The 27,565-nt window shown below is 37.9% G+C and overlaps 2 protein-coding genes across 2 annotated transcripts in view; one reads left to right on the top strand and one right to left on the bottom strand.

Moving 5' to 3' along the window:
* The window catches only part of LOC124153572 (solute carrier organic anion transporter family member 74D), a 74,458-nt gene extending 66,305 nt beyond the window's left edge, over positions 1–8,153 (top strand). The window contains exons 10-13 of the mRNA XM_046526834.1: positions 4,177–4,418; positions 4,905–5,008; positions 7,312–7,413; positions 7,907–8,153. Of these exons, the coding sequence (XP_046382790.1) occupies positions 4,177–4,418; positions 4,905–5,008; positions 7,312–7,413; positions 7,907–8,073 (615 nt within the window). The 3' untranslated portion in view covers positions 8,074–8,153. The remainder of the gene's footprint in view (positions 1–4,176; positions 4,419–4,904; positions 5,009–7,311; positions 7,414–7,906) is intronic.
* Positions 8,154–8,414: 261 nt separating this feature from the next.
* LOC124153574 (DNA polymerase delta subunit 3-like) lies at positions 8,415–27,552 on the bottom strand. The gene is made up of 7 exons (XM_046526837.1): positions 27,430–27,552; positions 27,289–27,344; positions 26,337–26,612; positions 22,415–22,712; positions 20,470–20,887; positions 14,217–14,411; positions 8,415–11,196 (listed from the first exon to the last, which is right to left on the bottom strand). Exons 1-7 carry the CDS (start codon positions 27,493–27,495, stop codon positions 10,877–10,879), a joined length of 1,629 nt encoding a protein of 542 aa, XP_046382793.1. The 5' UTR covers positions 27,496–27,552; the 3' UTR covers positions 8,415–10,876.
* Between the last annotated feature and the right edge of the window lie 13 nt (positions 27,553–27,565).

Genomic DNA, 27,565 nt, shown 5'->3' with positions numbered 1-27,565 from the left:
TCACATTATGAGAAGGGAGAGGGAGTAAAAAGATAAAACACGATAACCCTCTTCCTAAGCCTGACGTCCCTATCCGCGCCTGCTCCTGTGAGAAATGGAAATACGCCGTTCGTATCAGTGGCGAAACTAAGGGGGGGACATCCCCCCCAAAGCCTCAAAGAAGTTAAAAAAATATTTAAAACTATTGTCTAGTTTTGACATTTAATAACTGCGTCTGCTTAAAGTTAATTTTTTAGTGCGAAAATGATGTGAACTGTATTTCCAGGCATGTTATTTTTCAAAAATTTTCCCCAACGGGGGTGGGGGATCGCCACCCCAGCCTATTCCCCCCTCCCCCCAAAAGCAAAGTCCTAGTCACGCCACTGGTTCGGATAATTTCAAAGTATATATGGGAACATTTTCTACTCTTATTGAAAACTCCGTGGTAATGCTGTAATCATTTGACGAATAATTAATTTTTCTCGGGTTTCCGCGCGGGAAATTCTAAGAGCGCCATCATACGTAAATATTTGACGGTTGGCGCTAATAAGGCCGCCATATAATTGTTAGTCCACCATAGTCCTTAACGTCACCTTCGAGTCACTCCACAAATAAACAGTATTGATACTCAAAGGCAGATCAGTAATTTGTCTAATTTTTCGAATTCCAATGACTACTTTTCAACCCATACTCCCCACGATGATACGAAAAATATACACCACACGAGTATAATACTCCTATTCAGAAGTACAAAAACCAGATCGACCATATCGAATCTTTTAAAGAATGTTTCAGGCTAAATTTTAATCGTGAACACCCTCCGATCACGATATTCACATTTGAATAATAACTGGTTCAGTAAAGCGTTGAGACAATAAATTTCTAAGCCCCAAATTTAAAAGAATTTTTCCAAGATCCACACTCCGAAGGGAGAAGATAAAATATTTAATTTAGCGGCACACTATGATAAAATTGATGATGGGATAAGCAAAACATTGCTTTACGTTTAGAGCTACAGCTCACTGGATACAGACGGCGATTCCGCGTATTGCCCCCTACTTGATTATTGCGCGAATCTTCTCGCAGCGGAGAGCCACCGACAGCCGTCAATGGACGGCTACTCCGCTCAATAAAAAAACGCGCAGAAAAGGGCACCTACCTCAACTAGAAATCTCCAGAAAATATGTAAAAAACCCAAATCATGTACCATGAAATAAATTCCATAGTTAGTTCGCGATAACTTGGAAATTAACTGCAATATCCAGTCCTCTCTACCACCCTCCTGTGCACAATTCAGCGCAAGTTTCAGGTTATCTCTTCCTTTAAGCCATTTCGAAGCGTCTACTTCCACTTTATTACTTTAGCCCTTCTGATTTCCTCAGTTTTTTTTTTTTAACACTATGTTGCACGTAATTAGCACTCGGTTGCAGGGGTGCAGCTAGGAAATAAGGCTAGGAGGGGTTTGAGACGCAACTTATACGGGGGTGTCTGGGGGTATGGCATACCCGCCAGGGTAAGCGGTAGGTGCGGGGACCCTCCCCAGAAAAATTAGGATAAATAGAGTTTTACGGATTCCTGAAGGATAATTTATAAATCCTTACAAAATTCTATAAGTAATATTAATGCAATTAAGTAAAATGGATTTAATTTAAAAAATGTCTGAGTCTGAGGAGGTTTTATCCCCTAAAACCCCCCCTCGATGCGCCACTGCCCGGTTGTGCATTGAATCCCCATCCGCCGCCAGAAAGCTGCGGCGAATTCAATCCACAGGAGTCAATCCCGGAGTTTTTCGCAATATTTATAGACAATGCCTCGTTAGTTGGTATCCTCTTATGCTAATCAGCGAACCAACTTTGTTCATTAGGATTCGGAAGTCGTTTATACCATCCTAGTAAAATTCCTGAAAAAATGCTTAATCGTCAATAAGCTGTTCACTTCAACGACTGAAAGAGATCTGTCAGCAGTCTTTCGCGCAATGGAATTACCAGATAAGCTGCGGCAACTATCTGACTTGATGTCAGCGACATTTTTGTTCGGTGAGAGGGAAAATCTCGTTTCCTGCATGTAAAAGTACCTCTGAGAGCAACGTACAGTTGCCACTTACCGCTTGCTACAATCATAGAAGGGGAACCATTGCCGCATGCTACCCTGTTGCTCCATGTCGCCGAGGTTTAAAACCACCCCTATTAATACGTAATCTATCCGATATATCTCCCGAAATAATGCGGATTCTTCCATGTATACCGCCCGTGTACCTTGGGACCGAAAACGATTCACACAGTTTCTAAAACTTTTTATGACATCAATGACCAGCGATCATGCTGCGACCTCAATCCTCGCCATCTATAAAACACAGCAAATCAATGGAAATTATCATCTCTCTCAATTAGCGTTGCCCGATGCGAGACCACTCATCCTCCTCTCTCCATCTCTTCCATTCGACCTCATTCATGATTCTAGGGATGGGAACCTACCATAAAAGATTGAGGAGAGGTGCCGTCTAGTGAATTTCGTCGGGAAAATGAAGTGGGCATTACATTTCATTGGAATTCTTCTCTCAAGATTTCCCCTTTACAGGATTTACCCAGTTCTCTTGAAATTTCATCATAATTCATGGAAACCGTGGACTCTTTTGTATTAGTTAGGGTTGTCTCCCAATCAATAATACATTAAAATATTAAAAATTTTAATGTCCCCATTCAAACAGAATCCATGCAATTCAACTTACAGGTATCACTGATTCCTGTCCACCACAGTTCAGTTCAACCAATCAGTAATCTAAAAATTAAACCATATTTTCAAAAGGCATTAAAATTACAACCATTTTCCGGATTATATAATGGTGGCTTAAGGTTATACATATTTCTCTCCGCATCCACATAAGAGAATAGGTGCTTATTACTTAAGAAAAGGAACACGAAAAAAAGAAAAATATTGTATACTGAGGGTTGAGTCAATACGGAGAAAGAATGACCTGAGTTGGTATCCAGTGATTAAAAATTTTCTGTATTTATGAAAGTGCAGGGCAGAGGACACCAATGCATGGCCCAATCAAATGGCATTTTGCCCCACTTAACTTTAAATAAAACTAAGAAAATTCCTATTTCGAGTCCCATTCTTTCTGTAAGTGGCTGTCACAATTCAAAGTGGCCAAAATAACCAGAACCATTATTTAATAATAATGAGGATGAGCGACTTTTATTGTGTGTGCACCTTCACCCTTCCGCCGCAGAAAATGCATGTGTAAGAGTATCTAACGATTTGATCGCTGGATTATTCTTCCTCATAGGATAATCCTCCAAAATTGTTAGAATAGCAATGGCTGTTGCCTGGTTTCACTGATGGTAGGACCCGCCCGCCTCTGTGACGGTGCGGGATTCCTCGTCCCATCCCTTCCTTTTTTCCTTCCAGTCCTCCCCCCTTCAGAGGTGCAGAGGTGATAAGCTAATGCTTCCAGACCCTGCCCCCAGAAGAGTAACCATCGAGCCCGCCCTAGGGTTTCGTATTCACTGAATGTGTAAGAGTGTAATGGTTACTGTGAGAAAAACACACGACCCTCTTTTCTGACCTGCTCTTCCATACCCTTCTCACCAAAATGTCCCAAACTCTTTCTTTCAGGAATGGGACAATTGGCAACCCTTCCTTCTAATCCAAACTAGTTCCTCCTAGCATTCCACTCCCATGAGGTACTAGCCTGTCCTTCCACTATCCTCTGAATGCACTCTGGAGACTGAATGTGAGAATTAAAGTTTTAACCAATGTGGGAAATATCAGCTGATTCCATTGGTATTTGGTATCAAATGAAACAGAAACATTAAAAAAAAAACTTAATACAAAAGCTGTACTGTTTATTACTGCAGATGAATTACTTTCACCAAATTATCCCCTATCCCTCAAATCCATTCTTATGCGGGTGGGGTCCTCACTGTGGGCTCTCTGGAAAAGGATTGCAAGGAGATTAAAAGGCTCTTCTATCTGCTCTGCCCATCCAAGATAAAAAAAGTCTTGGGTCTCCTCGGAAAATTTTCTGATGCATAGTAGAAATTTCGTGGTCTAATTACCATAACTGGAGGATAAATGCAGGGAAATGACCAGGTTGTTCACCAATATCAGCTATGCTTCTATTTTGGATAGGCTCAGATGTGTTGAGTCACAACAATTTTGATTCTAATGCATAAAAATTAATTCAAATTTCAGAAATATGGCAATTGCAGCTGCATTCCTGAGCCACAACCTTTCATCCCAGGGTCAGAGGATGATGATATCCTTGAAATGACAGGTATCGATGCACCCAATCTTTTCAACTGGAATACTGCCCTAGAAGGACCATGTGCCTCCGAAGACTGCGTTAAACCATTCATTGCATTCCTAGTCATCAGCTGTGTCATGCATTTCCTAGGAAGTTCAGGAAGGGTGGGAAATGTTCTTGTCAATTACCGGTGAGTGAAGAGCTACAAAGACATAAGTCTAAGCTGCAAAAATCACCTATTCTAAACTTAGCACATTAATTATGGCAGGTTGATTTCATCTGAACCCCATTCATTACCTTAACTCTTAGAGTGAAAACTTTTCCTACTGACTGACATGAAATTATCAAGCACATAAATTTCTCAACCAAAACTGACTGACCCATCTAAAAATAATTAAAAAATCCCTTCCAAAGAAATTACATTTATTTCACTATTTCTTAAAATAACTCCTCATCTTTTTCCTCCATTTACGTAATTTATCAACTCATCTCTAACTCTTTCCATGTTTTTTTTACCACCATTTGCAAATTTATGATCTTTTCCCCAAGAAGTAGACAAGGTTTGAGGACTTATAATTCCAAATTTATTATATTTTCCCTGAATTATGAGGGCAATAAAATGAAAAGAAACAATATCATTTATCTCAAATTGAATGTTCACTTTGTTTATTTGCAGAAGTGTCAAACCAGAAGACAAAGCAATTGCACAAGGTCTATCCCTACTACTGGTAAGCCTCCTGGCTTTCATCCCTGGACCAATTCTCTTTGGAGCGATCATAGGCAAGCATAAAATTATTTCCTTTTAATACAATAAATGTTAGCAGAAGCATGAAAATTTTGTCATAGATTGGTGGCTTTCACTAAAAAATAAGAATATAGTATACTATATGGACACACTGCAGATAGGAGTTAAGTGATCCCCTTGTACATATATAGCATTACTAAATCAACAACCAATCCACTGCACATTAGGGTAATGCGAAAAAATTTAAATTTTTACTTCAAAGTTATTATGATGTAGGAAAGTTGTGATCCTTGAATACTTAAAAGAAAAAGAAAATATTCTAATCTGAAAATATCTTCTGATTGCACCAAGTGTCTGAATAGCAGAATAATTGCGAATTTCACCACCTTTTCATAATTTTTTAAGGACTGTCCCTCATATTTTATTATTGCATATTCGCAAAAAAAGTTAGTACAAATATGCAATGTGCATAGTGAAAAATAAGTACTTCCCCAATTTAAACAATACTTTCCAATGGTATTAATGTATCAAAAATACATAAAATTGCAATTATCTTGTACTTCGAATAAAAATCTCCATCATTTCTTAAGGATCCACGATGGATAAAGAGATAATAGAAAACCTTTCAAGGGTGTTTTACACAATGAAAATGCATCTATAGCTCAGTATCAGCTTCATTAATGTAATTATGGAGTTTTATTCAAATGCTGCCAGGTGGGAAAGCCAGAAAAGCATTTCGTTGGCCAGTTGCAACCAGACCAAGCTCTGTTCTTGCACTACCACATTGTTTCTATTTTTGTCGATGAAGTCATCCAGTATTCAACAAAATATGGATGGCATTAACCGTTCCAATTGCCTTTGGTGGTCTTTCTGTCCCGTGCAGTTGAAAAATTATTCTCCCATCATCCAAGAAAATTACTACGCAATGTAGTGAGTGTCCTAAATTTGGCCAACCCAGATGTACATGAGAACTCCTGACCAATGAGGATGTGATGCTACACTGTTTTCAAGAGAGCATAACGATACCTCCACTGCACAAATGCTCAAAAATCGCCCACAACTCAAATCCGCTCATCTAGCAGCTTGGCAATACGAATGCGCTCAGTTGGCAGTAGCCAGAGCACAAACGCTCACCTCCAAAGCTTGGAGAATTGGAGGTGCGCAGTGGCGTAACTTTGGAGGGGATAAAGGTATGAATCCCCCCCAAAGCGTCAGAGAAATCGATTATAAAAAAAAATCATGTCTGGATTTGATACATAATAACTGCCTCTGTTTAAAGTTAAATTACAAACGCCAAAATGATGTAAAATGCATTTTCAGGCATGTTATTTTTCAAAAATTTTCCTGAACTCCCCATTTCCTGGGGGGGTTGCCTCCACTAATCCCCCTCATCCCCCCCAAAGCATATCTCTAGTTATGCCACTGGAGGTGATTGTTTATGCTCCCACTATTGCCAGCTGAGCATATTCCTATTGTCAAGCTCCTAGAGTAGCGGATTTGCTTCGGTGGGCGATTGTTGAGCGTTTGTGCAGTGGAGGTATTGATAATGCTTTTCGGGGTCACCCACCCAGCAGTATTACAATAAAACCCTGTAATTACCTTAAGCGCACTAATACTGAGCCATATATGCATTTTCATTAGGAAAAAAATCCTTTACAGATATTCTGTAGCATCTTCATCCATCATAAATCCTTCTGAAGAGATAAGAGTTATGATTTTGAAATGCAAGGTTATTGTATTTTTTTGTATTATCACGGTTGGAAGATAGGTATTATTTGATTACGAAATTACTTATTTTTCATACCATACAGTATTAGATGTATTTTTTTTACTGAAGCACATTGAAAAATATCCTTAATAAGTTATAAAAAGGTACAAATAAGACAAAAGTTGAAATTATAAGACAAAATAAGTGCAACTCACTGTTTTCCAAATATGCAATCATCTTGTACCATCAAAAGACATCCAATTTGAACACTTTTTTAATCTTTTTTTTAAGTATTCACCAAGAACAACTTCTCCGCATTATAGCAAAAAAAAAATAAAACTTTTTCTCACCTAGAGCAAATATAATTTTCAATGATTAAACCTTAATCTTTATCCTTGTAATATTAACTTAAAACCAAATCACCAGGCCTAAGTACAATATTAAGCATCTTCTTTCTTTTGATTTTGAGTTGATATTGTAGAGCATGCTATAGCAATGCACCTTGCATTTATTAAAATATTTGTTTTGCATCAAGACCTATCAAACCTAAAGAATAGGTAATGGTATACTTTTTGCCGTTATTGTAACAAGCAGACTCCCAATGTAATCATATAAATTTAATATTTTCAGATAATGTATGCCTGGTATGGGACACTTCATGTGGCAAAAGAGGGAACTGCTGGTTATACCACAAGGAATACTTCAGATTTTATCTAAATGCTACTGCTGCTGGTGAGTACCTTGCAAAAACATCAGCTGTGAATAACAAAAAACTTTCATTTTTTCACACCCTTTCATTAATTCAGTACATTCCAATGTTTAAAAGCAAAGAATGGTTTGACTGACATAGCTTCAGCAAAATACAGGTTAGCCTATGAAATTTAAATATATCAATATCATTCAATTACGAGACAAATATGGGCAGTTCAACGACCGTATATGCCATTTGAGGCCACACAACCTTCCACTTTCAATTTTAAAATCTTTCATTAACTCTACAAAAAAATTAAAGCATTTCAGTAAACTCCCTCCTAATGATTGGTGTAAAGTAGCACCTAGAGTATATTCAGCGTAAACAACGGAAAAAAAGAACGCAAAATCATCCAAGTTGACACTAAGTTTGTACTGATGCAAAGTACAACAGTAAAGAGCCAGCACCTACAGTTAGTATAATACAATACCAATGGTTTCTATGACAGATGGAAATAAAAAATGGTACTTTTAGTTTTTACAGTACTTGCTGTGATTTTGGATGCTATTGTATGCTACCTGGGCAAGGATTTGGAGTTTTATGAAGATGAAGAAGAAGATAACGGAACGTCATCAAAGATTACAAAAATAACAGAGGATTCATCATTAAATGGAGGAGGTGTGGATTCTTCAAACAACTAATATGTGTATATGTGTACATATTTTTCTAAAACAAAGGACTATTTGATATTTTTTCTATTAAAAGAATTTTATTTTGTTAAGAGTTTAATTTAATGAAGAGAGCACCAGTTACTTCTACCCTAACATGCATAAAATTTTCAAAAAATTTAACACACAAAACTAGGACAAGGGTAAAGACAGTGAAGTACCTACATAATATGAAGTTCATGAGCTATTTCCCAGGACAAACTCATCTTGGTTCCACTAATTGCAATTAAATTAATGCATAAAAAGATCATCAGATATCAACAACAACCACATCGATCAGGCAATTATGATTTTATAACTCAAATTTGGAGACATCAAATTTTACTAACAACAGAGTGAACATGCATGTAAAAGCAGGCACAAATGGTGTTTTACACAAATATCTGCTTATATCCCAATACAGTTAAATATCTATTGTGAAATATTTTCTCATAAATCAAAATCAACACATTCTAGGTTCATTAGGTATTTATCATCTCTGACATCACCAAGCTAAATTTGAATGCCAAATCGGATTGTTTAAAAAAAATAAGGTCAGTTTAATACAGAGCCAAATGTATTGTCCTCCCAGCTAACTGACTTACACATGCTTCTCCATCAGCTGAATATTGATTAAATTAATGAGCAGGCCAAAGGACCTACAAAACATTTATTCTCAGTAATTGAATTTGATGAATCAAAATTGTTATTTACTGACAATTCAACATTCTTGAGCCCACTTTATGAAATTACCAATATCAACCACTATCGTTATTTACCATGAATATCAGTCTCTATTTATGCAAAATACCAGCAAAGGCTGATGCTTTCAGGTGAAATTTCATACTTCCGTGAGTAATGTTTTAAACAGCCGCCTTTTCTCTCATTGGCAGCCCGATTAGGTGGGATGTGGATTAAATGCAATTAAGTAGCAGCAAGTTGAGGTACAAGCTTGTGTCAAGTGTTAACAACACCCATACAGCATAAGGTTAACATACATTGTAATCCACCCGTGGTATATCATCGGTACCTGACAACACCCGAAGGTATCTATGGTAAGGGATGGGTGCCTTTAGTATGAACTGCTTCCTGGATTGGAGGAGAATCAAGTCACAACAATGAAATATGCACAAGGTGGCTATGAGGCATGTTCCCAAGTTAGTTAATTTCAATGCAGTCCAAAAGAATTTTCTAAAGAGAAATAAATCTCAAAGAAAGATAGGGCTTGCAAGCAAGGAAACCGTGAGAATGTAGCTACATATTCAATGGATTTCTCTTCTTTGGTTGAGGATTAGGTAATTCCACAAAGTTTTAATTACATCATCGGTGTTTTGTTTGAGGTTTTAAAAGTGTTCCCTTCGAAAATCAAGCAAGAACTTTTGATTGATGTTCTGATAAAATTTGTCCACTGTAATAATCGATTTTCAAGGTTGCTGAACAACCTGTTTTGGTACATTTATTAGTAAAAATATTACTTTTAACTTTTGATACTTGAAAATTGCAATTTGCATTTTACCTCTGAGTTCTCGCAAAGTTCTATTAAATCTCTCTCATGAGTCTGTCGGAGACAGTCATGCATGAGGGGGCATTAAGAATAGGCATTAGGGGGCTCTTAGACCACTAATTTGGGGTACCCTGAAGGGGCCAAAAAATCATACCCAGCCTTATTAAATGTAGGGAGGAGTGAGGATTTGTCCTGGGTCCTCTAAATGTCTTTCACTGGAGAGACTGAAATGCGAGTCTGGATAACATTTTATTTTATTTATAAAAATACATACCACTCTTTCATGAAAAACTTAGTGATATTATTGCTCACGAAAACCATTTCAGTTGCAATGAAATAAATTTTCATTTCTCTCATTCAATATGAATTCTATAATATAGTATCAGTTTCCTTTTGCTAGATTAAAGCATACTGACTACCAACACATTACAGAATGTAGGGTTTAGCTGGAAAAGTTGACATTGTGTTTCAACCCCTAGTTTGAAACTTGTGTTTGAACTTTCATTGTCTGAAGTCAGCATCAAATTTTTTGGAATAATTTCCTAGGCTATCGTAAGAAATTCTCAGAAAATATCAATATTATATCTTTCATGTCATCTGTCAATGACAAATGGAAACATGAGCAAGAGATGTCGAAACAAAGAGATTTCAGCATGAAATAGATAATAGGAGATTATAAGAGACTGGATGAGTACACTTGGGCATATAAAAAGAGGAACCACAGCCTAAAATGAGTTTGTGTGAGCACATTTGGAAAGAGGTTAAGAGAGCATCAACATGATCTTATAGAGCCAAAAATATCCCAATCAGGTTCAGGGGATTATTAATCCAAATAATAACTTAGCTTTAATTTTAAAAAATCTCTCCCGAGTAATAGTACCTTCGCTAACACAACAAGAATTCCTTAAAACACCCTAAAGGAACAAGGAAGTCGACTCAAAATAATTTTTTTAAAGATCACTTAAATGTGCAAGAATATTATTTTACAATACATAATCAAGAAGTAAACAGTTGCTATTCCAACTAATTATTTAGAATTCATATTATTTCTAAAACATATTGTTCACTGAAAAATCAATACAAAGGTCATTAAAAATTCAAAAATGATCAATTAAAAATTTGTACACAGATAACAATGAAATAGCATGACTTCATTTGAAAAAATATTTCAGCATGGTGCAGGTTGCAAAAAATTCACACATGATACAGCTTACGTCATGAGCAATAATTTCAAAAATAAACACAAACTGAAAAATCAATAGGAAGGACACATTGTAAATAAAGTAAACCTCATTAACACCGTTTGAAAAAACTAGTGAGAACTCCTTGACGACCAGAGGGTGGAGATACTTTCTTTCCAGCTGCTTTCTTTCCTTTGGCAGTCTCTTTGCTATTCTTGCCTTTATTCTCATCACTAGGTGAATCAGCGTCAACTTTACCCTTATTGAGATCACCGTTCTTTTGATTAACTGCAACATTCTTACCTCCACCATCTTCCTTGACAGGATTTATTTTTCCATTGTGAAGAGCACTATCTTTAGATGCCTTGGAGTCATCCGCACTTTGGTTTGAATCTTCTGAGCAACTCTCAAAAGCATACTCCTTCTTGGTGACTGCAATTCCAGCACAAGGTAAAACATAAGGCACAAGGATAAACAAACAAAGAATAAGTTAACCAACATTCAAAGCAGTTGATTATTTATCAATAAACATGTGAGCGTGATGCAAGTAAAATGCATAAAAAAGATTTCATTTTTTCAAAGCATGAACTGAACAATGGTATCTTTATTAATGATATGTCCTTGAAATTGAAACCTGTAGCATTTAAATTTGATTTAAAAAAACATGCATAACATCAGAGAGCAGGATGCCCAGAGCATGGTGAGCAGGGGCAAAGATTATTAATGGAGGCAAACATTTTCCATGCATTATCCGATTAATCTTAACTCTTCAAATAAATCAGCTAATTTTAGTTTATTAATTTTTCACCTCAGGACCATAGGGCCTACTGTCCGCTAAATATTAAACTAGGGATGGGTCGAATAGTAGATTTCTCGAATTCGATATTCGAATTCGAATATCAAATCATTGCTCGAATATTCGAATACCTCGAATACTAAACTATGAATGTGAGAATGTTTGACTATGTCGCCTATGCAGCAGGAAACCCAAGATTTTGGCGAGTAATTGTGATTGCCTTTAAAGGATTCAAACAGGAATTTAGCTGATTAATGGAATATTTTAATTTTATGTAAACAATAGGGTAGTTTTCTTCATTAAATAAAACGAAAGGCATTGATTGTGATTCGTTACCTACCATAATAATAATAATAATACGTCTTTATTGGGCGAGATTGGGACTAGAAAGTCCCATCTTCCATCTAACCCCTAGATACCCCACCATTGGTGTATTCATAATATACAAATTATTTGGTGCTACAAATACCGGTCTAGACCAATGGCAATGGTCAATTTTATCCTCATTTGAAAAAGGCCACATTGGCACCCATGTGATGCCACTCCACTTGACATCACAGGGACCTAGTTTCTACACGAGAGGATAGGAGTTTTACTTCGTCTGAGGTTACTAATGCATGCATGAGGCACAGAGCTCAGGGAAACATGTCTTAGTAATCACTTATTAAAACTGGAAAGTTTTCTGGAAAACTAAGGTCGGAACGTTTTCTTCGTTTGATAAGGTAAGGTTTGGTAAGGTACGAGCGCTCTGAGCCTCGCCCAAGGTCACCTCACAAGGTGGGAGGGGGAACCAGAAATGCGTCACACGGACTTTTCCCCATCATTCGCAATAACGCGTCGCGTTTTCGCGCGCTTGAAAATTTTCACTTTTAATTTAATCGCGATAAATAGATATCGTCCAATAAAAATCTAAAAGCGTTAAATACGTTCTCCAGGAGTATTAATATTTCGATTTAGCCAATAAAAAAATAATAGGAAAGCACCCTATTTGAGCATTATGCCAAAATGCTAAGCCCCCGTCGTATTTCTTCGTCTTTCCGGCATTTATTTTCCTGCGTAAAATGCTTAAATAAAGTCATAAATATGTCGTGTTTGGTCTTATTCTTTCTTAAATTACGCGCATATTACTAATATTTCAATCCAATAAAAGTGTAATAATAATTGCCGAAAGTCATTGTTAGACACCTTTCGGGCTAGTAGATGACTCATGCAGCAGTTGACCTCCAGAAAGGGGGAAATTCGAATCAGCTTGGTAGAAAAGGGTCAGCGGGTGAGAAAAGGGGGTGGGTGCGAGACACGTTTTTATTTTTCTCGCGTAACTTGATATTTTTTCGAAGCTAAGGTCTTCGTAATACGATCCCTGCTCCATGCGCGAGGTCGGATCTTTTGTCTGATATCGGAGAAGAGGAAATCATCAGAGTGGGTGAGGCGAATGCTGAAGGGAGGGGGATAGCAATTCGTGGGAAATGCGCCAATGTCACTATCCCACGGCACTGAGTTCCTCCCTGCGGTAGTTTCATCTCCTGGGGAAGATTCAAAATAAGTGCCTGTCGTTATTAGCCACAAAGGACACATGGTAAACACCTCGTCTTATTTTTATCAAAAGATGAATGCGGGAAAATGGTCAGTGGGGGAGAAATAGTGAAGGGTGAAACGCGATTCTATTATTTTCCGGTAACTTTATATTTTTTCGAGGTTTAAGTCTTCGTAAAACGATCCCTGCACGAGCTGGGACATTTGTTTGATTTCGGAGAAGAGTAAATCGTCAGATTGGGTGGGGTGAATGCTGAATGGAGGGAATAGCGGATCGTGGGAATTGCGCCTATGTTGCTATCCCACGGCACTGAGTTACTCCTGACAGGGATTACCTGGGATTCTCGGATTTTTTCACCCTATCAATTTCGGTTCCCCATGTCGAACTCTTTTCACCGCTCTAAACCGCGAATTTGATATAGTTCGTCAGCTTGCCTAAAACGGCCCTGCATGCACTAAACGACTAGAGTTCTCATTTTTCTGAGTCAACTACCAATGACGTGCGAGCGAAAGCGTATGACGCGAAATTCAAAGTATTCGAGGTATTCGAGACGGTACCTTTGGCATAACTATTCGAGATCTCGAATATCGAATACTTTCTGATATTCGAGGTATTCGAGTATTCGCGGATACTATTCGCACATCTCTATATTAAACCAATAAAAAACGCCGAGGAATTGATGTAGAGGAATTTATTTTGCTGTTTATTAATAATAAATTGTCAATTGCTGGAGCAAACAAGCATTTACCTTGGCACGTTAACACTTTCAGAACTTCATTGACAAACAGCGATCAAAAGCCTGTGTTTGCATAAACTGTCATAAAGTGCATGGAAGTTTGATTGTTCTGCACAAACATGTTTGATCGTACATATTGCCTTTAACCTTTGATCATGAAAATGAAATCAAATTTGGTACTAATACCGCCTTACCCTATCCAAGTCTTTAGTCTAGTGCAATATTGCCTATAAATATTAAGCACTGTTCAATTGGGCACCAACATTATGAGATTAAAAAAAAACTTTTTGTCTAAAACCCGAGGGTTATTTCAGATGGGTTTTTCCCAGGTTGGATAAAATCATGCCAACCCTGAGGTACTAATAACAATTTTCCATTTCACTTACCAATGAAGCCTTGATCATCCACAAATGTTTTATTGACCATAACACGCTTCCTAATTTTCTTCTTTCCCATGGAGCCACCTGAAGCTGCTTCCTGAGGAGTGGCAGGAATTATGTCCTCATCATCACTCACAATCTCTTTCACAGCTTTCTTCTGTTTTGATGGTATTGGGGACTCACTCTCCCCCACTTCCATTTCTGTGTAAAAACATAGATTCAGACTTCATAAGTAAATGATCAAATTTCTTATCCAGATTTATGGAATTTGCATGCAATAAAGAAAATATAATTCTCATATCAAATCCAGGGATGGCGAGTGAAAAGAAACGAAAATGCTTTATTTCCATCTGGAAGGAAACTAAAATACGAGGCCTAGGTTTAGTTTTGTTCCCTCATGAAATTAAAATCACCAAGGAGTTTAGTTTCGACCCGGGACGAAACTTTACTCCCAGGAACGAAACTAAATTAATGGAAACTCTGCTGCTCATAGTTAAGTTTCGATCCCAGAAGTTGAGTGGAAGGGATAAGAGGGTTTCGACCTGTTTCATGATGGAAGCTAAAGAGTTTATAAAGCATTTAGATTAAAATCATCTTTGTTGTAATACAACTAAATACTGCGTTGCACATCCAGTCATGACCTCATTGTGGTGTACCTCTTTACCACCTTGTATAGAGCTTGGTACCCAAGGAGTGTTGCTTATTGGCACAAGGAAAAACTGTGTTAGGTTATATTTTCCTCAAATAAATTTCACCGCTGATGGAATTGAAGAAGAATCTTTTGCAATTCTACTACATATTTAGATTCGGAACTATTATTGAAAGCTGCCTTGAATTCAACCGTAGGTTATGTGCAAAGAAAATAATAATATTTTTATTGTTAACATTTAATAACATAACTTACCTACATAATTTGCGGGCTAATGATGGGGAAAGACGGCACGAATAATCGGAAAAATACGGTTAACCCAAACTTTCCCTTTAATGTCTTGTAATGTTCATAATTTACGTAAAACAAACAATATATTAATATTTATGCAGTTATTCTGTTGTTTTCAAGTGCTTCCCGGACTCATTGAGAGCTTTCTTTGCCAGTTCGCGATCTTTTTAGTGGCGATAACATGGTTGCACTCATATTATTACTGCTCCATATTAAGACCTGGTTTCGCAAACCACACATCCCTTGCTGCGTGATCACCAATACAGAATAGTGGTTTGCACAAATGCTTCAAAACCACTGTGTGACATCTGAAATTAGATTTTCAGGCACCATGCCACGTAGTTGCGTCTCGCACAAGTAGCCCGGGTTGCAACTGCTACGGGACGTGTATCCGTGATCACGGAGTGCGGTCGCACACTGCAAGGCTTGGAAAACAGGAACACGGTGCTCCCGTGAATGTAGCTAGAGCGTGATCACTTCCATTTTACGAAGGAGAATCTAACCGAAATAATAAGCCCGGTGTATCCTAGATGCTATTCTGCATTATTATGCTATCAGGGTTCCCACTCTACCTGAACAATGAAATTCACGGCTTTTTCCAGGTTTTCACGGTTATTTTTCACGTTTTCACGGTTTTTTTAAGGTTTTCACGGTCTCAATTTTGCTAAATTCACGGTCCGTTAATAAGCCAACATTAAGAAAATCACTGGCCGTATATCAACAGAAAATTAACGTACGCAAAAAACGCGCCGCAATGAAAAGTGATATCTGTTATGACGTGATCTATCGTTTGCAAAATTCAGGGCCGACTAAAGGACCAGCCCAACCGCGCTCTTGCCCGGACGCCGAATACCCTTCGGACCTTCTTCCGTCCGGACACTCGAGGTCCTTTTTTAATTCCTCGCTGAGAGATTGTTTTTTGCGCACGTTGTTATTACTGCACAGTAACCGAATTTCCCCCACCCCAATTTTTCTTATTTAACGGAAAATATTTTATTTAAATTGTTTATAGAATATAATAAATTGAATCTTTCTTATTCAGCGGAAAATATTTTATGAAAATTGTTAATAGAACATAATAAATCGAAAAACAGTTTCATACACCGTATTAGCACGAATCTAAGACGAACACGATTCTAAGACTACCCTCCTTTTTTGGAACTCCACTAGGGGACAATTTTTCTTTATTAATAACGATAAGATTATAAAATGAATGCGGAAAAACGATCAATGCTTAATTTAACTTAAGGGCAAAGCGTGACCATATGACTGCGCCATGAAATTTTTTACCCTAAAGATGCCCATTCTTTTCTAATTAGCGTAGCGCCAGATGATCAGATGAATTCGGATTGTTAGTAGGGAGAAACAAAAATCCTGAGAAGATATCCCTTCGTCAGTAACTCTGACAAGTGAGACTACTAGTAGTAGTATAGCTCGTAAATTGATAACTGATAACAACCTGGTATCATGTTTTCGGAACAAAATGCCGAATTAACTGCCGTAAGCTCAGCTACGAGGATATCGCGTGTCGCCAAAAATCACCATCGTATTTTTCCATCTATTTCCTTGCTTAAAATACGTCATGTGTGGTCTCGTTTTTTTTAACGTGCAAATTACTAACATTTCAATCTAATAAAAGCATAATAGCAATTACTGAATATCATTGTTAGACACCTTTTGGGCTAATAGGTGATTCATGCAGCAGTTGACCTCCATAAACTGGGAACTTCGAAGCAGTTAGGCTGAAAAAGGTCAGTTGGTGAGAAGAGGGGGGAGCGCGAAACACGTTTCTATTGTTCTCGTGTAACTCGATATTTTTTTCGAAGCTAAGGTCTTCGTAATAAGATCCCTGCGCTAGTTGGGACCTGTTTTTATTTTGAAGAAGAGGAAAGCGTCAGAAGGGGGGAGGCGAATGGTGAATGGAGGGGGATAAAGGTTCTTGGGAAATGCGCTAATGTTACTTTCCCACGGCACTGAGCTTCTCCCAATGGTAGTTCCATCTCTTGGGGAGGATTCCAACTACGTGCTTGTCGTTATTAGCCATAAATGACACATTGTATTTATTTCGTCTCATTTTCGTCAAACGATGGATGCGGGAAAATTCTGCGTCGGAACCGCGATCTTCAAACGATCAATGCGAGAAACGATACTTCGGGGATCGATAGATGCGGGAAAAAATTAAATTGTCTATAAGGAACTTTATTTGGGACTAGAAACGGCGAACGATCAATGCGGGAACGATAGATCGAGGTTCCACCGTATAACTTTCTTTTGAAAGCGGCAGTTTAATGACTTCTTTTCTCTGCTATCGTAATACTCTGAAACCAAAACTGAATCAATCTCTCTAATCAGAGGCAAATCATGTTCCCTTCTTACTGTTGCCCTGGGAAAAATGGAACGACTATGTAGCATAATTAATCGTAGAGGGCGTAACTTGGTGGAAATCCATAATATCACGAATACAAGGATCAAGGAAATAGCAAAGTTCTTGATCCTTGTATTCGTGAGACTATGTAGCAGTTTATATCGCGACGGCATTGAGGCTTTAACGACACAAACAAACAGCATTACCTTAGATAGCACAAAGCGGAGGAACTGGATCACCACCGACAGTAAATAACTCCACACAAACTTTCCGGTTGCGACGTAAAACTGGCAAGTTCCAGGTCGACGCATGCGACAATCGTGTAATGCTGTGTTGCCATAAGCGGAAATCTTCTCTCGTTTTCAGGGACGCAATGCGCGAGAATTAGTAACGTCACGCCGAAAGCTCGCTGTCACCCGGTTCAAACGCAGGGAGCGTAGTGTCCACAGCGCATGGCAGGTTGTCAAGGCTAGCGGTCTTCCAGTCATAGGATTGAGGGTGTTGAATAAACGTTCAAATTTTTCGACACAATGGCCATCTAGATTTAGTTTCGAAAGTGGTCGCTGCAGCCAGTGGGAAGGCTAATTGGGTGGAAGGGGGACTAAGCAGTGACCGAGGGAGGGGAAACCATGAAGCCATTTGAGGAAAGTAAACAAGCTGATGAGAAGTGGTGTCATATTTCAGGAGGGGGAGAGAAAAGGCCTGCGCTGGGGAAAGATGTTTTTTTCTTCAGGCAACATTCGTTCCCACGCTTCTCTGACCCATGCGACGATGCTCGCCACAATGAATAGAAATGCGCTAGCTACAAATGAAGATGAAAATTTCTGGGAAGGTATTATTATCAAGATTGAGAGATTTTTAAGGTTTTAAGACGAAATTCACGGCTATTTCCCGGTTTTTTCACGGTAGAGGAAATTCACGGCTAATTCACGGTTTTAAGGTTTTCACGGTTGAGTGGGAACCCTGGCTATGCAGCAATTCCGATGATTTTGCGTATTTTATTGTTTCATAAAGATTGCGGAATATATTGAGCGAGAGTGAAAATCATGCACGGATAATTCGCACCATGGATATACCGCAGCCAGATAATCGGGAGTTGGCTGTAATTATGATTACTAATTTAATTTAATTATAATATTGAGGATTTATGTTCCGATTTTGTCCTGAGGCCAGAAATATTTTTAATTCGCCATTCCTTCAGTATTGACCATTTATGCTCCTTAAAATACAATTTTATATTAAACTTTAGGCAAATAAAATAAAATTTACAGTCACAGGGTTTGTGCTGCAATAACTCAAAACCACAGACATTTGATTGCATTCTCATTGTAATATGTATTCTGACCTATCAAAAACCAGGATTCCCACTCTAACTACATTATAAATTTCATGGTTTTTTCCGGGTTTTCATGGTCTAAATGTCATCAAATTCACGGTTTTTAGATAAGGCATTTTAGGCAGAAATATTGATCATGTAACAATCATCGGCTGCACGTTAACTAAAAATATAAAAAATGCAACAGATGCCTTGAATGCAAACGCAGCAATGAAAGTGCTATCTCTTATGATGTCACCTACAGTTAGCAAAATTCAGGTCTGGCTAGAGAGTGTGAGTGGGAAAATGGAGAGAGCAGAGCGGCAGGGAAGTGAAGAAGTGCCTGATTTTTTGCCAGGGCTAATGTCTTCCAATCGCAGGCTTAAGGTCAATGTGCTGTCATGACACACGGACCAATTATTAATTGCACTTCGAATACACGTGCGCAGATAAATGTGTGGACAGTATGTGCACATGACTCGGCCATTTAACATGATCGAAACATCAATTTTTCTTTTAATCTGTCTATCGTAGTTATAAAATCACATTTGAGAGATTTCTAAGGTTTTATGATGAAATTCATGGTTTTAAGGTTTTCACAGTTGAGTGTGAACCCTGGACACGTATTTAAACGCAGTGTACTAAGCAATGATATCCACAAATGACGACAGCAGTGCACCTATGATTCCCACACTGAAAACCTAAACCCATAGTACTATGTGATTCCTCAATGCCAGTGTCTACCGGTTGGTTACCATAATCCCAATTATAATCCACTCAAGATTACGTTAACAACCAATTACATCAATCAACGCAAAACGATAAACAACTCTGGTTCTAACTTAAATCAGTAGTACCATGACCCTTGTATGCGATAGGTCAGTTTGCGATCAACGTTCTCCTGTTTGTGGTCATACATGAGTGCCCCATGCATCTAGTGGCGGTAGGCCGAACCTCTACTTCATTCAACCATACTTCGTACTTGGTGTGCGGATCGAAACTAAACCATTCGAAGGTGAAGCACATGGTCCCTCTGGTGTGAAACATTTTGTTTCGTTTCCTCCCATAGTTTTATTTTAGTTCCGACCTTAAGTAGTTTTGACTCAGATTTCGTTTCGACCCCGATTCTAGCTCCCCGGGTTTAAATCCATTTAATTTTTTTTCAACACTTCGCTCCCAGGAATGAAACTATTGAAATTTTATTGGTTTTGACTTTCGCTTAGTTTCGTTTGCCATCCCTGGTCAAATCCAGACATTCTAGACACACAGGTTTACATACAAAACAGCAGTAATTTTGAATATCAAAAGAGGACTATTTTAGTGTCATAAGGCAATCCACCATAAATACAGCAACCATAAAGAATGGTCCAGGCAGTGAATGAAAACTACAATAATTTAGGAAAATATTTTTTCAAACCTATATAATTATTGAGACCAATTTTTTCAAGCAATATATCATTATCCCAGTCAGATTCAGATGTGCAGTTTGGCCAAAGTAAATCACTACGTAGTAGTGAGCATTGGCAAAGCTGAGAGTATCTAAGTGGGTAATCTAGCCCATTGCTTCCATAAAAATAACTATGCATATTTCTTATCTACGATCTAATTCCACCAATTCTGAAAAATCAGAGCCCATTACCTTCTCCACTGCTTTCATCACTAGATGCCATCATTTTAATTCTTCGCCTCTTTTTGGGAGCCAACGGGGATTCCTCCTCCCCATCTGAGTGTTTCTTCTGTCTTTTCTTCTTCTCCTTCGTGGCCTTCCCCTTGGCCACCTTAGCTTTCCCTTTAGTCTTAACGGGTGATTCAGCCCTATCCTCTTCACTATCTATTTCTTCTCTCAACAATCCCTTTTTCCCAACTTCTTCCTCTTCCTCACTAGCAAATGGATCTTCGTCATCCACCACAATCGTCTTCTTCGGCTCTTCTTTCTTGGGCTCTTCCTTCTTTGGCTTGGGTGCAGGAGGTCGCTCAGCTTGTTTGGCAAACATTGATGCAATGCCATTTGACTTCTTAGCAGTTGGCTTCTTGATGAGGTCATTCTTTGAAGAAGCCTAAAAAATTGATCACATGTCATTAATCATAAAGAAAGCATCTCCAGTATCAGTAGCTACGATTAAATTAGTTCCAATTATGAATAGGTGTGTTATACTTTTTAGTTAGTTCCAACTCTAGTATTTGTTCCTGGCATTGGTTCTTGATTCAGTTCTTAAGGCCTGTTTACACGGTACATTAACACGTACGGGTTAATGTCTAAATGTATGAACGCGAGAATGAATGCCAAAATGCACCGTGTAACCACCCAACTTGTGCAAATGCATGCACAGAAAATAGAACCTGTTCTAATTTGGTTCATGCATTCGTACATGTTCCGTTCCGGTCCACAAAAATCATTCACGCAAACGTACATTAACTCGTACGTGTTAATGTATCGTGTAAACAGGCCTTTAATCATGTGTTCTATTTTCATTGATAAATTATCAAAAGCTGTTAATGATTTTAATTGGAGTAATAAATACCTAAAATTATGCATTAAGTTATAAGTCAAGAGTTTGACTTCATAGCATCAACCTATTTAAGTACCCAACGTAAACTATGCTCAAGAGAAGTTTTTTAAAAAACAATTTGCACTTATTACTTAATAGTCCCGATTCTAGGCCCCAGAGCCAATAGAAATGAAGAACCAAATCAAATGATCCCGAGTTCCAAGAAATAAGAGAAATAGTAATTCAAGGAATTATTAAGCAAGAGAATGACTGTCATTCCAGAAAATAGTTCAGAACCCTTACACTCAAACTGAGTATAGAATTAAAATAGCTTGATAGCAGCATTAATTACAAAAGGAAACAAAATTAGCAGAAACTGAAATCTAACCGTAGACCTTAGGACGTCCCGGATTACTTCACACACCACTACCCTGAAGAGATTTAAGTGTTTGCTGGAATGAATGGTACTAAAAACATTTAGACAGGGGCACAATCTTATTGCAATATTCGTTGTGACCACAGTTCATTAATAAATTTCCCATTGAGCCAATGGATTTAGCACTTTATCACCAATTCAAAAGATAACATAAAAGACGCCTCTTTCAAAGACACTTATGAATATGAATGCTATATCTAGAAGTTATGATACTTGTAATGAAGCATATGAAGTAGACTCTTTTGCTGGGTAAACCTTGACTACAGCATCTTGCAAATCTAAGATCTATATGGAATAAGGATATAATTTAAAATAAATATAGCATTTAGTCCATATAAGTTCAAATACTTTATGAGATAGGACAGCTGGATTGACAATATCTTCAGAAAGCACTAGTCCCATGCTTACTGCACAATGAGAAGTTTCATAAACGTCAGCTACTAAAGAAGTTGTGAGTACTTTCCCAAAAATTAATATCAAATATTAATTTAAAAATGCAGAACCGACATGACACACATTTTTGCTACAGACGTGACTACAGCACATAAAAAATTCTCCTCCTGAGAGCATGTATTTTCTTGCATGCTTGGACAAATAATTGCTTAAAAAATAGTCAGGCCTCATCACATGCCACAGATACATATCCGTTATCAACTCACATTATCAGCATCAGTTTCTGACTTTTTATTTGATGTCTTCCCACTTTGAGCCGCAAACATTCCAGCAATCCCTTTTGAAGCATCCTTCTTATCTTTTTGGGCAGGAACTGACGCCTCACTATTTTTGCCATTCTTGATGTCAGCAGAACTCCTAGAGGAGTCTGTTGATGATTTGCCATTACTTTTATTCCATAAATTGTTCCCTTTAGAATTATCTACGGCATTTCTGGAGGCTGCAGGTGCAACTTGTTCTGCAGCTCGAGGCACTGCATCTTCACATTTGACTGCACTTTTACCACTGAAATAATAAATAATAGATTACGAAAGAATGATTTATCTTATCATTCATACATTCTCAAGAAATATAACTTGGGAAAAATCACTGAATTCCATGAGGCCAGAGAATTTTCTATAATTCGCTTAGAGCATAGTAATTTATGGACAGTGCAAAATCAATTTTGAGCATCACTTAAAAAAGATTGACATTTTTCGCCAACAAACCAATCATGAAGAGGCGTCCTTAGGCCATTTTCACCTAAAATGGGTCGTTCTGGACACTAACATTCAAACAGAGCCTACTTGAAAAAATAGCCTCAAAAGTCACATTCATTATAAAAGGAAAATTTCAGCTGAACCAAGAAACCAAAAATAGCAGAAACTAGTGATTGGTCGATTCCGATTCTGACATTTTGATTCCAATTCTACCGACACAGATTCCATCGATTCTGACACCATAGGCTCCAAGAAAGATATCACTTAATTCCAGGCAACAAGACAACCGCTTAAAATAATTATTACTCTGTGAAATAATCAGTTGACAAAAGTATCTTTCATATAACTACTATGTAATTAAAATATGATAGCTAAATTTCAAAACAGAACATACATGAAAAGTGGCGTTACCTCAAAGGTATTACTTCAGAATATTAGCACTCATGTTTAAATTTAAAATAAAAGTGTCTCCTTTGATATCTATCTGTTATTGTAAATATCTTATCATTAATGTCTCATAAATTTAATCTCCTTTAACCGATTTTAAATTTTTGCTCAGAAAGCAAAGCATCTTCCCTCTGTCAGGATCAAGCCTGTTGCGTTTTACATCACATACTTTTCCTGCCGAACTAAAAAGTCTTTCACTGAACACAGTGGATGGCAGTATGGCAAGAAACTTTTTCGCTACTACTTTCAGCCTTGGGTAGGAGATGCCAGTCTTCCGGTATTTCCCTGGGAAGGAATTTGGAGGTGCATTCATCTCTGATAAATAAGCTTCCAATTCAGCTTCAACAGTGTTTGCTACGGTCACTTTGGGTGCTTTTCCAAATGCATCACTGTATCTTGACCATATACCTGTCACAGGCTCTAGTCTGCATTTGCTCCTCCGGAAGTGGTGTGCCACTTAGGGTGCGGTCCAATGAATGCTACTTTCACTACCAAACGCTACAGACGGAAGTACTCCGGAGCACCGGTCCATAGGTGCCTCGCTCACTACGAGAATTTCTTTTCGGACTGTTCAGGAGCGAAGTCAAGATGGGAAAAATGAACGAGGGCGGGCAAACAGGGATTATGAAAGCAAAGAGATGTTTTAATTGCTAATTGAGGTGATTATGGTCATTGAATATTAATAAATATGTTCGAATATCATTAAAATAATTTTATTTTCCAATATCGAGGTTCCACAAAGTAAAGCAAGAAACTTTGGACCGTATTTCTCACACCTACCCTCGACTACCCCTTCTAAATGAAACTCATTACCCTAGAAAAGGAAAAGTAGGTACACTACCTTTTTCTCACTTGAAACATATTAACTTATTATGGCTAACGACTATTATAAAACATTAATACATTCCACGTGCATCCTATTTTTGTTCAGATTTTAATTTTTGACACGAGTTGATGGGTTGATATATGTTATAAAAATCCTTTCTTACACTAAATGCCCCTTTTAATAATTCTTTGTTGCCTTTTGAATGTAAAGGCTGCTTCCAGAGACATTTGAGTTCATTTTGGGGGAGATACGAGAATGTCTACGGAGAAATAGTGCTTGCTATATATTTATTTAAATCACAATTAAATTTACATTTATTTACTATGTGCGCCTACTCCGTTACTTCGTAGTCACCTTTACAGAAAAAAGGCGTCCATATTCAGCATCAAACAACTGCAATGTGAGTAAACTCTCCATTGCCTCAGTGAATTCCCTTCGAATTTCCGCCAAAAAATGACTCGCAATTCCACAGACCCTAGTTTTCACGGGAGCGTCTGGAGCGAGGTGGGAAATGGATGTGTGACGTTTTCTGTGACGACACACCTTCACCTGTAGAGCTCCGTAGCGAATAACGGACCTCTCGGGAGCTCGTCGGTGGTGCTCCGAAGCATTGGTAGCGTTCAATGGACCGCACCCTTAGAATCTATATGTAATGTGTTTTCTTATTACAATTATGTGGAGCAAAAATTCAAATGACTGTTGGAAATGCTGTTGTGTATAAATTTGTGGTTTGAAGAACTAAGTTTGAAGTACTGGAATCGGAATCGATTTTTCACCTTGGCAAGTACTCATTTTCGATTCCGGTTCTTAGCCAAGAATCGAGGAATTGAGGAATCGAACTGACCCATCACTAGCAGAAACTAAAATCTAACGAAAGACCTTAGGTTTTCAGGGCCACTGGACAGACCACTCCAATACACGGATTGTGTTTGCTTGAGTGAAGTTCTCAGCATCCGTTAGCAATTGAGTGAAAGATGTGACCCAGAACACTTTCACCTATCACACTGCTTCCATCAGATTGAATATGGGGACAGCAAGGTTGTATAAAATGTAAGAAATGAGAATAGTAGCCGAACTACAAAGAGATTGGAGTTAAGTATTCTATTAATTAGGTTCAGTGGCGAAACTATAGGGAGGATGACGGGTTAGATCCCCTCCCTAAGCCTCAGAGAAATAAAAAAATTATTTAAAACTATTGTCTAGTTTCAACATGTATAATCTGCATATTCTTAACTTTAAAGATCAAAGATTATTTTTTAATGATGTATTTCCAGGTATGTAATTTTTCAAAAATTAACCCCAAAGGGTTGGCAGGGGGGATGACCCCTACAGGCCCCCTCACCCCCCCAACGCATATTCCTAGTTACGCGACTGGTAAGGCTATACTTTTCCAATTGGACAGGAAAGATAGATAAAAATGCCACCATTTACTTCTACTAAGCAGAGATTTGCAAGACAGAAATTAACAAAAATTTGCTCAGTTAGATTTTTCTGATTCTCTCTAAGTTCACAAAGAAAGATTTTGGCAACATAAATATTATGTAGTAACTTGGAAATTACAGCATGATGCTGACGGTCTGCTTCACTACCATCAGGGTATAAGTATAAAAAGTTATTATCACGACTCATGAAATTACACTATGATAAACCACTCTTAGCAACTTCCCTGACAAATAGATCTCAAACATTAATTTCCAAGAATGTTTGGCAAACTAGAATAAAATTCAATAATAAATTCAGAATTATTCATAGTTCACCGGAATAAATTACCATTAGAACTTGTCTGGTGATCCAATAAAATTATGAAACATAAAATTCCATTAGAAGCACTGACAATCAGTGATTTAACCCAAAAGTTGATTTGTTCAGATGAGGGAAGAGCTCACCCCAAGTTATGCCACACGTACATAATATTCACAAATTCAGGAAGGGGGCAGTTGGTTTCCCTGGCACACTTCCCAATTTGAGAAATTTAGTTTTTGGGTATCAGAAGGCTTGGCCGGAGATTTGAACCCAGCCCTCAGTAGCCAAGCACTCTATCAACTTGACTACCATGTTATCTACCTTATAGACAATAGTGCAAAAAAGCTCATTAACAAGTCCTTCTATACCATTGTTACCGACTTAAAACAATAAAATATGACGTCATGTCAATACCTTTTTCCTTGTAGAATGTCATCACCATTTGCCTTGTCAACCACGTAAAGAGCATGTAAATCTTTCAGGGTCGACTTCTGGATGCTGTACACATGCTCAGAAACAACTTTCTGTAGCTGTGACTTCACTTTATCAATATCTTTCTCTCGCACCAAGCACACTTGATACGACTTCCCTTCACTGGCATTTTTCAGTGGCCCAGACAGGAAATATATAACTTCAAAACTCACTGGATTTTCCTTCGACTTTTCTTTGTCAAGAAATGAATACAGGAGTCTGAAAAAAAATGTTTCTGTTAGTAATATTTCGCAGTCACTAGGAAAGGCAACATTTGATCTGATGATTGTTATTTAAACATGCTTGAGTTGATTTTTAAATCTTCACGTCAAAAGCAGACAAATGACACTTCCATGCTAAGTTTGAGGCACATCACAGAATTCAGATGGATTTTCGGAAGCCAAGGCAGGAGGTAAGCCGGGAACCATTCTTCCAATATTGCTCAAATCCAGTAGCAACCTTCTAAAAAGCTGGAGTTTCGCTTAATTCCTGCTAGCACACTGTACTTTCCAGCAGGATTCTTAATCACAAACTGAATTAAGCAAGGCAAATCCCAACATACATGATTTAAGTGACTGCAACTCCTCAATCAAGATGGTATTGCAATCGTACAATTGGAGTACTAATAATTGCATAAGTAAAATGACGGAGAGCATACTATTACAGATTGTCAAAATATCAAGTTCTACGGTGCAACTAGATTATTGTTACCGCCGAAATACAAGAAAATAGCGAAATTTTTGTTGCTCATCACATCATCAATCTCGTAGAAGAAAAAGGCTATAACACGCAACTAGGCGTACTCAACTTAACCTGTAGACTTAAGCATAGATACAATGGTATTAAATGCATTAAAATCTAGTGAAGAATTATTTATAGTCACAATTCACTCAACTGTTTCGCGGTGTTGACATGAACATTCCACTTCTGGCTAATCCATTTGTAGGTTACCTAGGGAAGAAAAACGAATCATGCGCAATAAATAAGTACTTATACCTAAAGTTTATCTGATAATGATCTCATATAGAATATTTACCGTATTATCACACGAAACAACGTATGATTCAAGTTCGCTCAATATATTTTCGGGGACAGACCCCATTATTTCCCGCGTGATTCGACAAAGGAACGGTGTGAGCGAGTTCTATCGATCGCCTACGGTCGGAAACTGC

Source organism: Ischnura elegans, chromosome 2 (assembly GCF_921293095.1).
Source record: "Ischnura elegans chromosome 2, ioIscEleg1.1, whole genome shotgun sequence".
Classification (NCBI taxonomy): Eukaryota; Metazoa; Arthropoda; class Insecta; order Odonata; family Coenagrionidae; genus Ischnura; species Ischnura elegans.
This window is presented reverse-complemented; position numbering and strand designations above follow the sequence as displayed.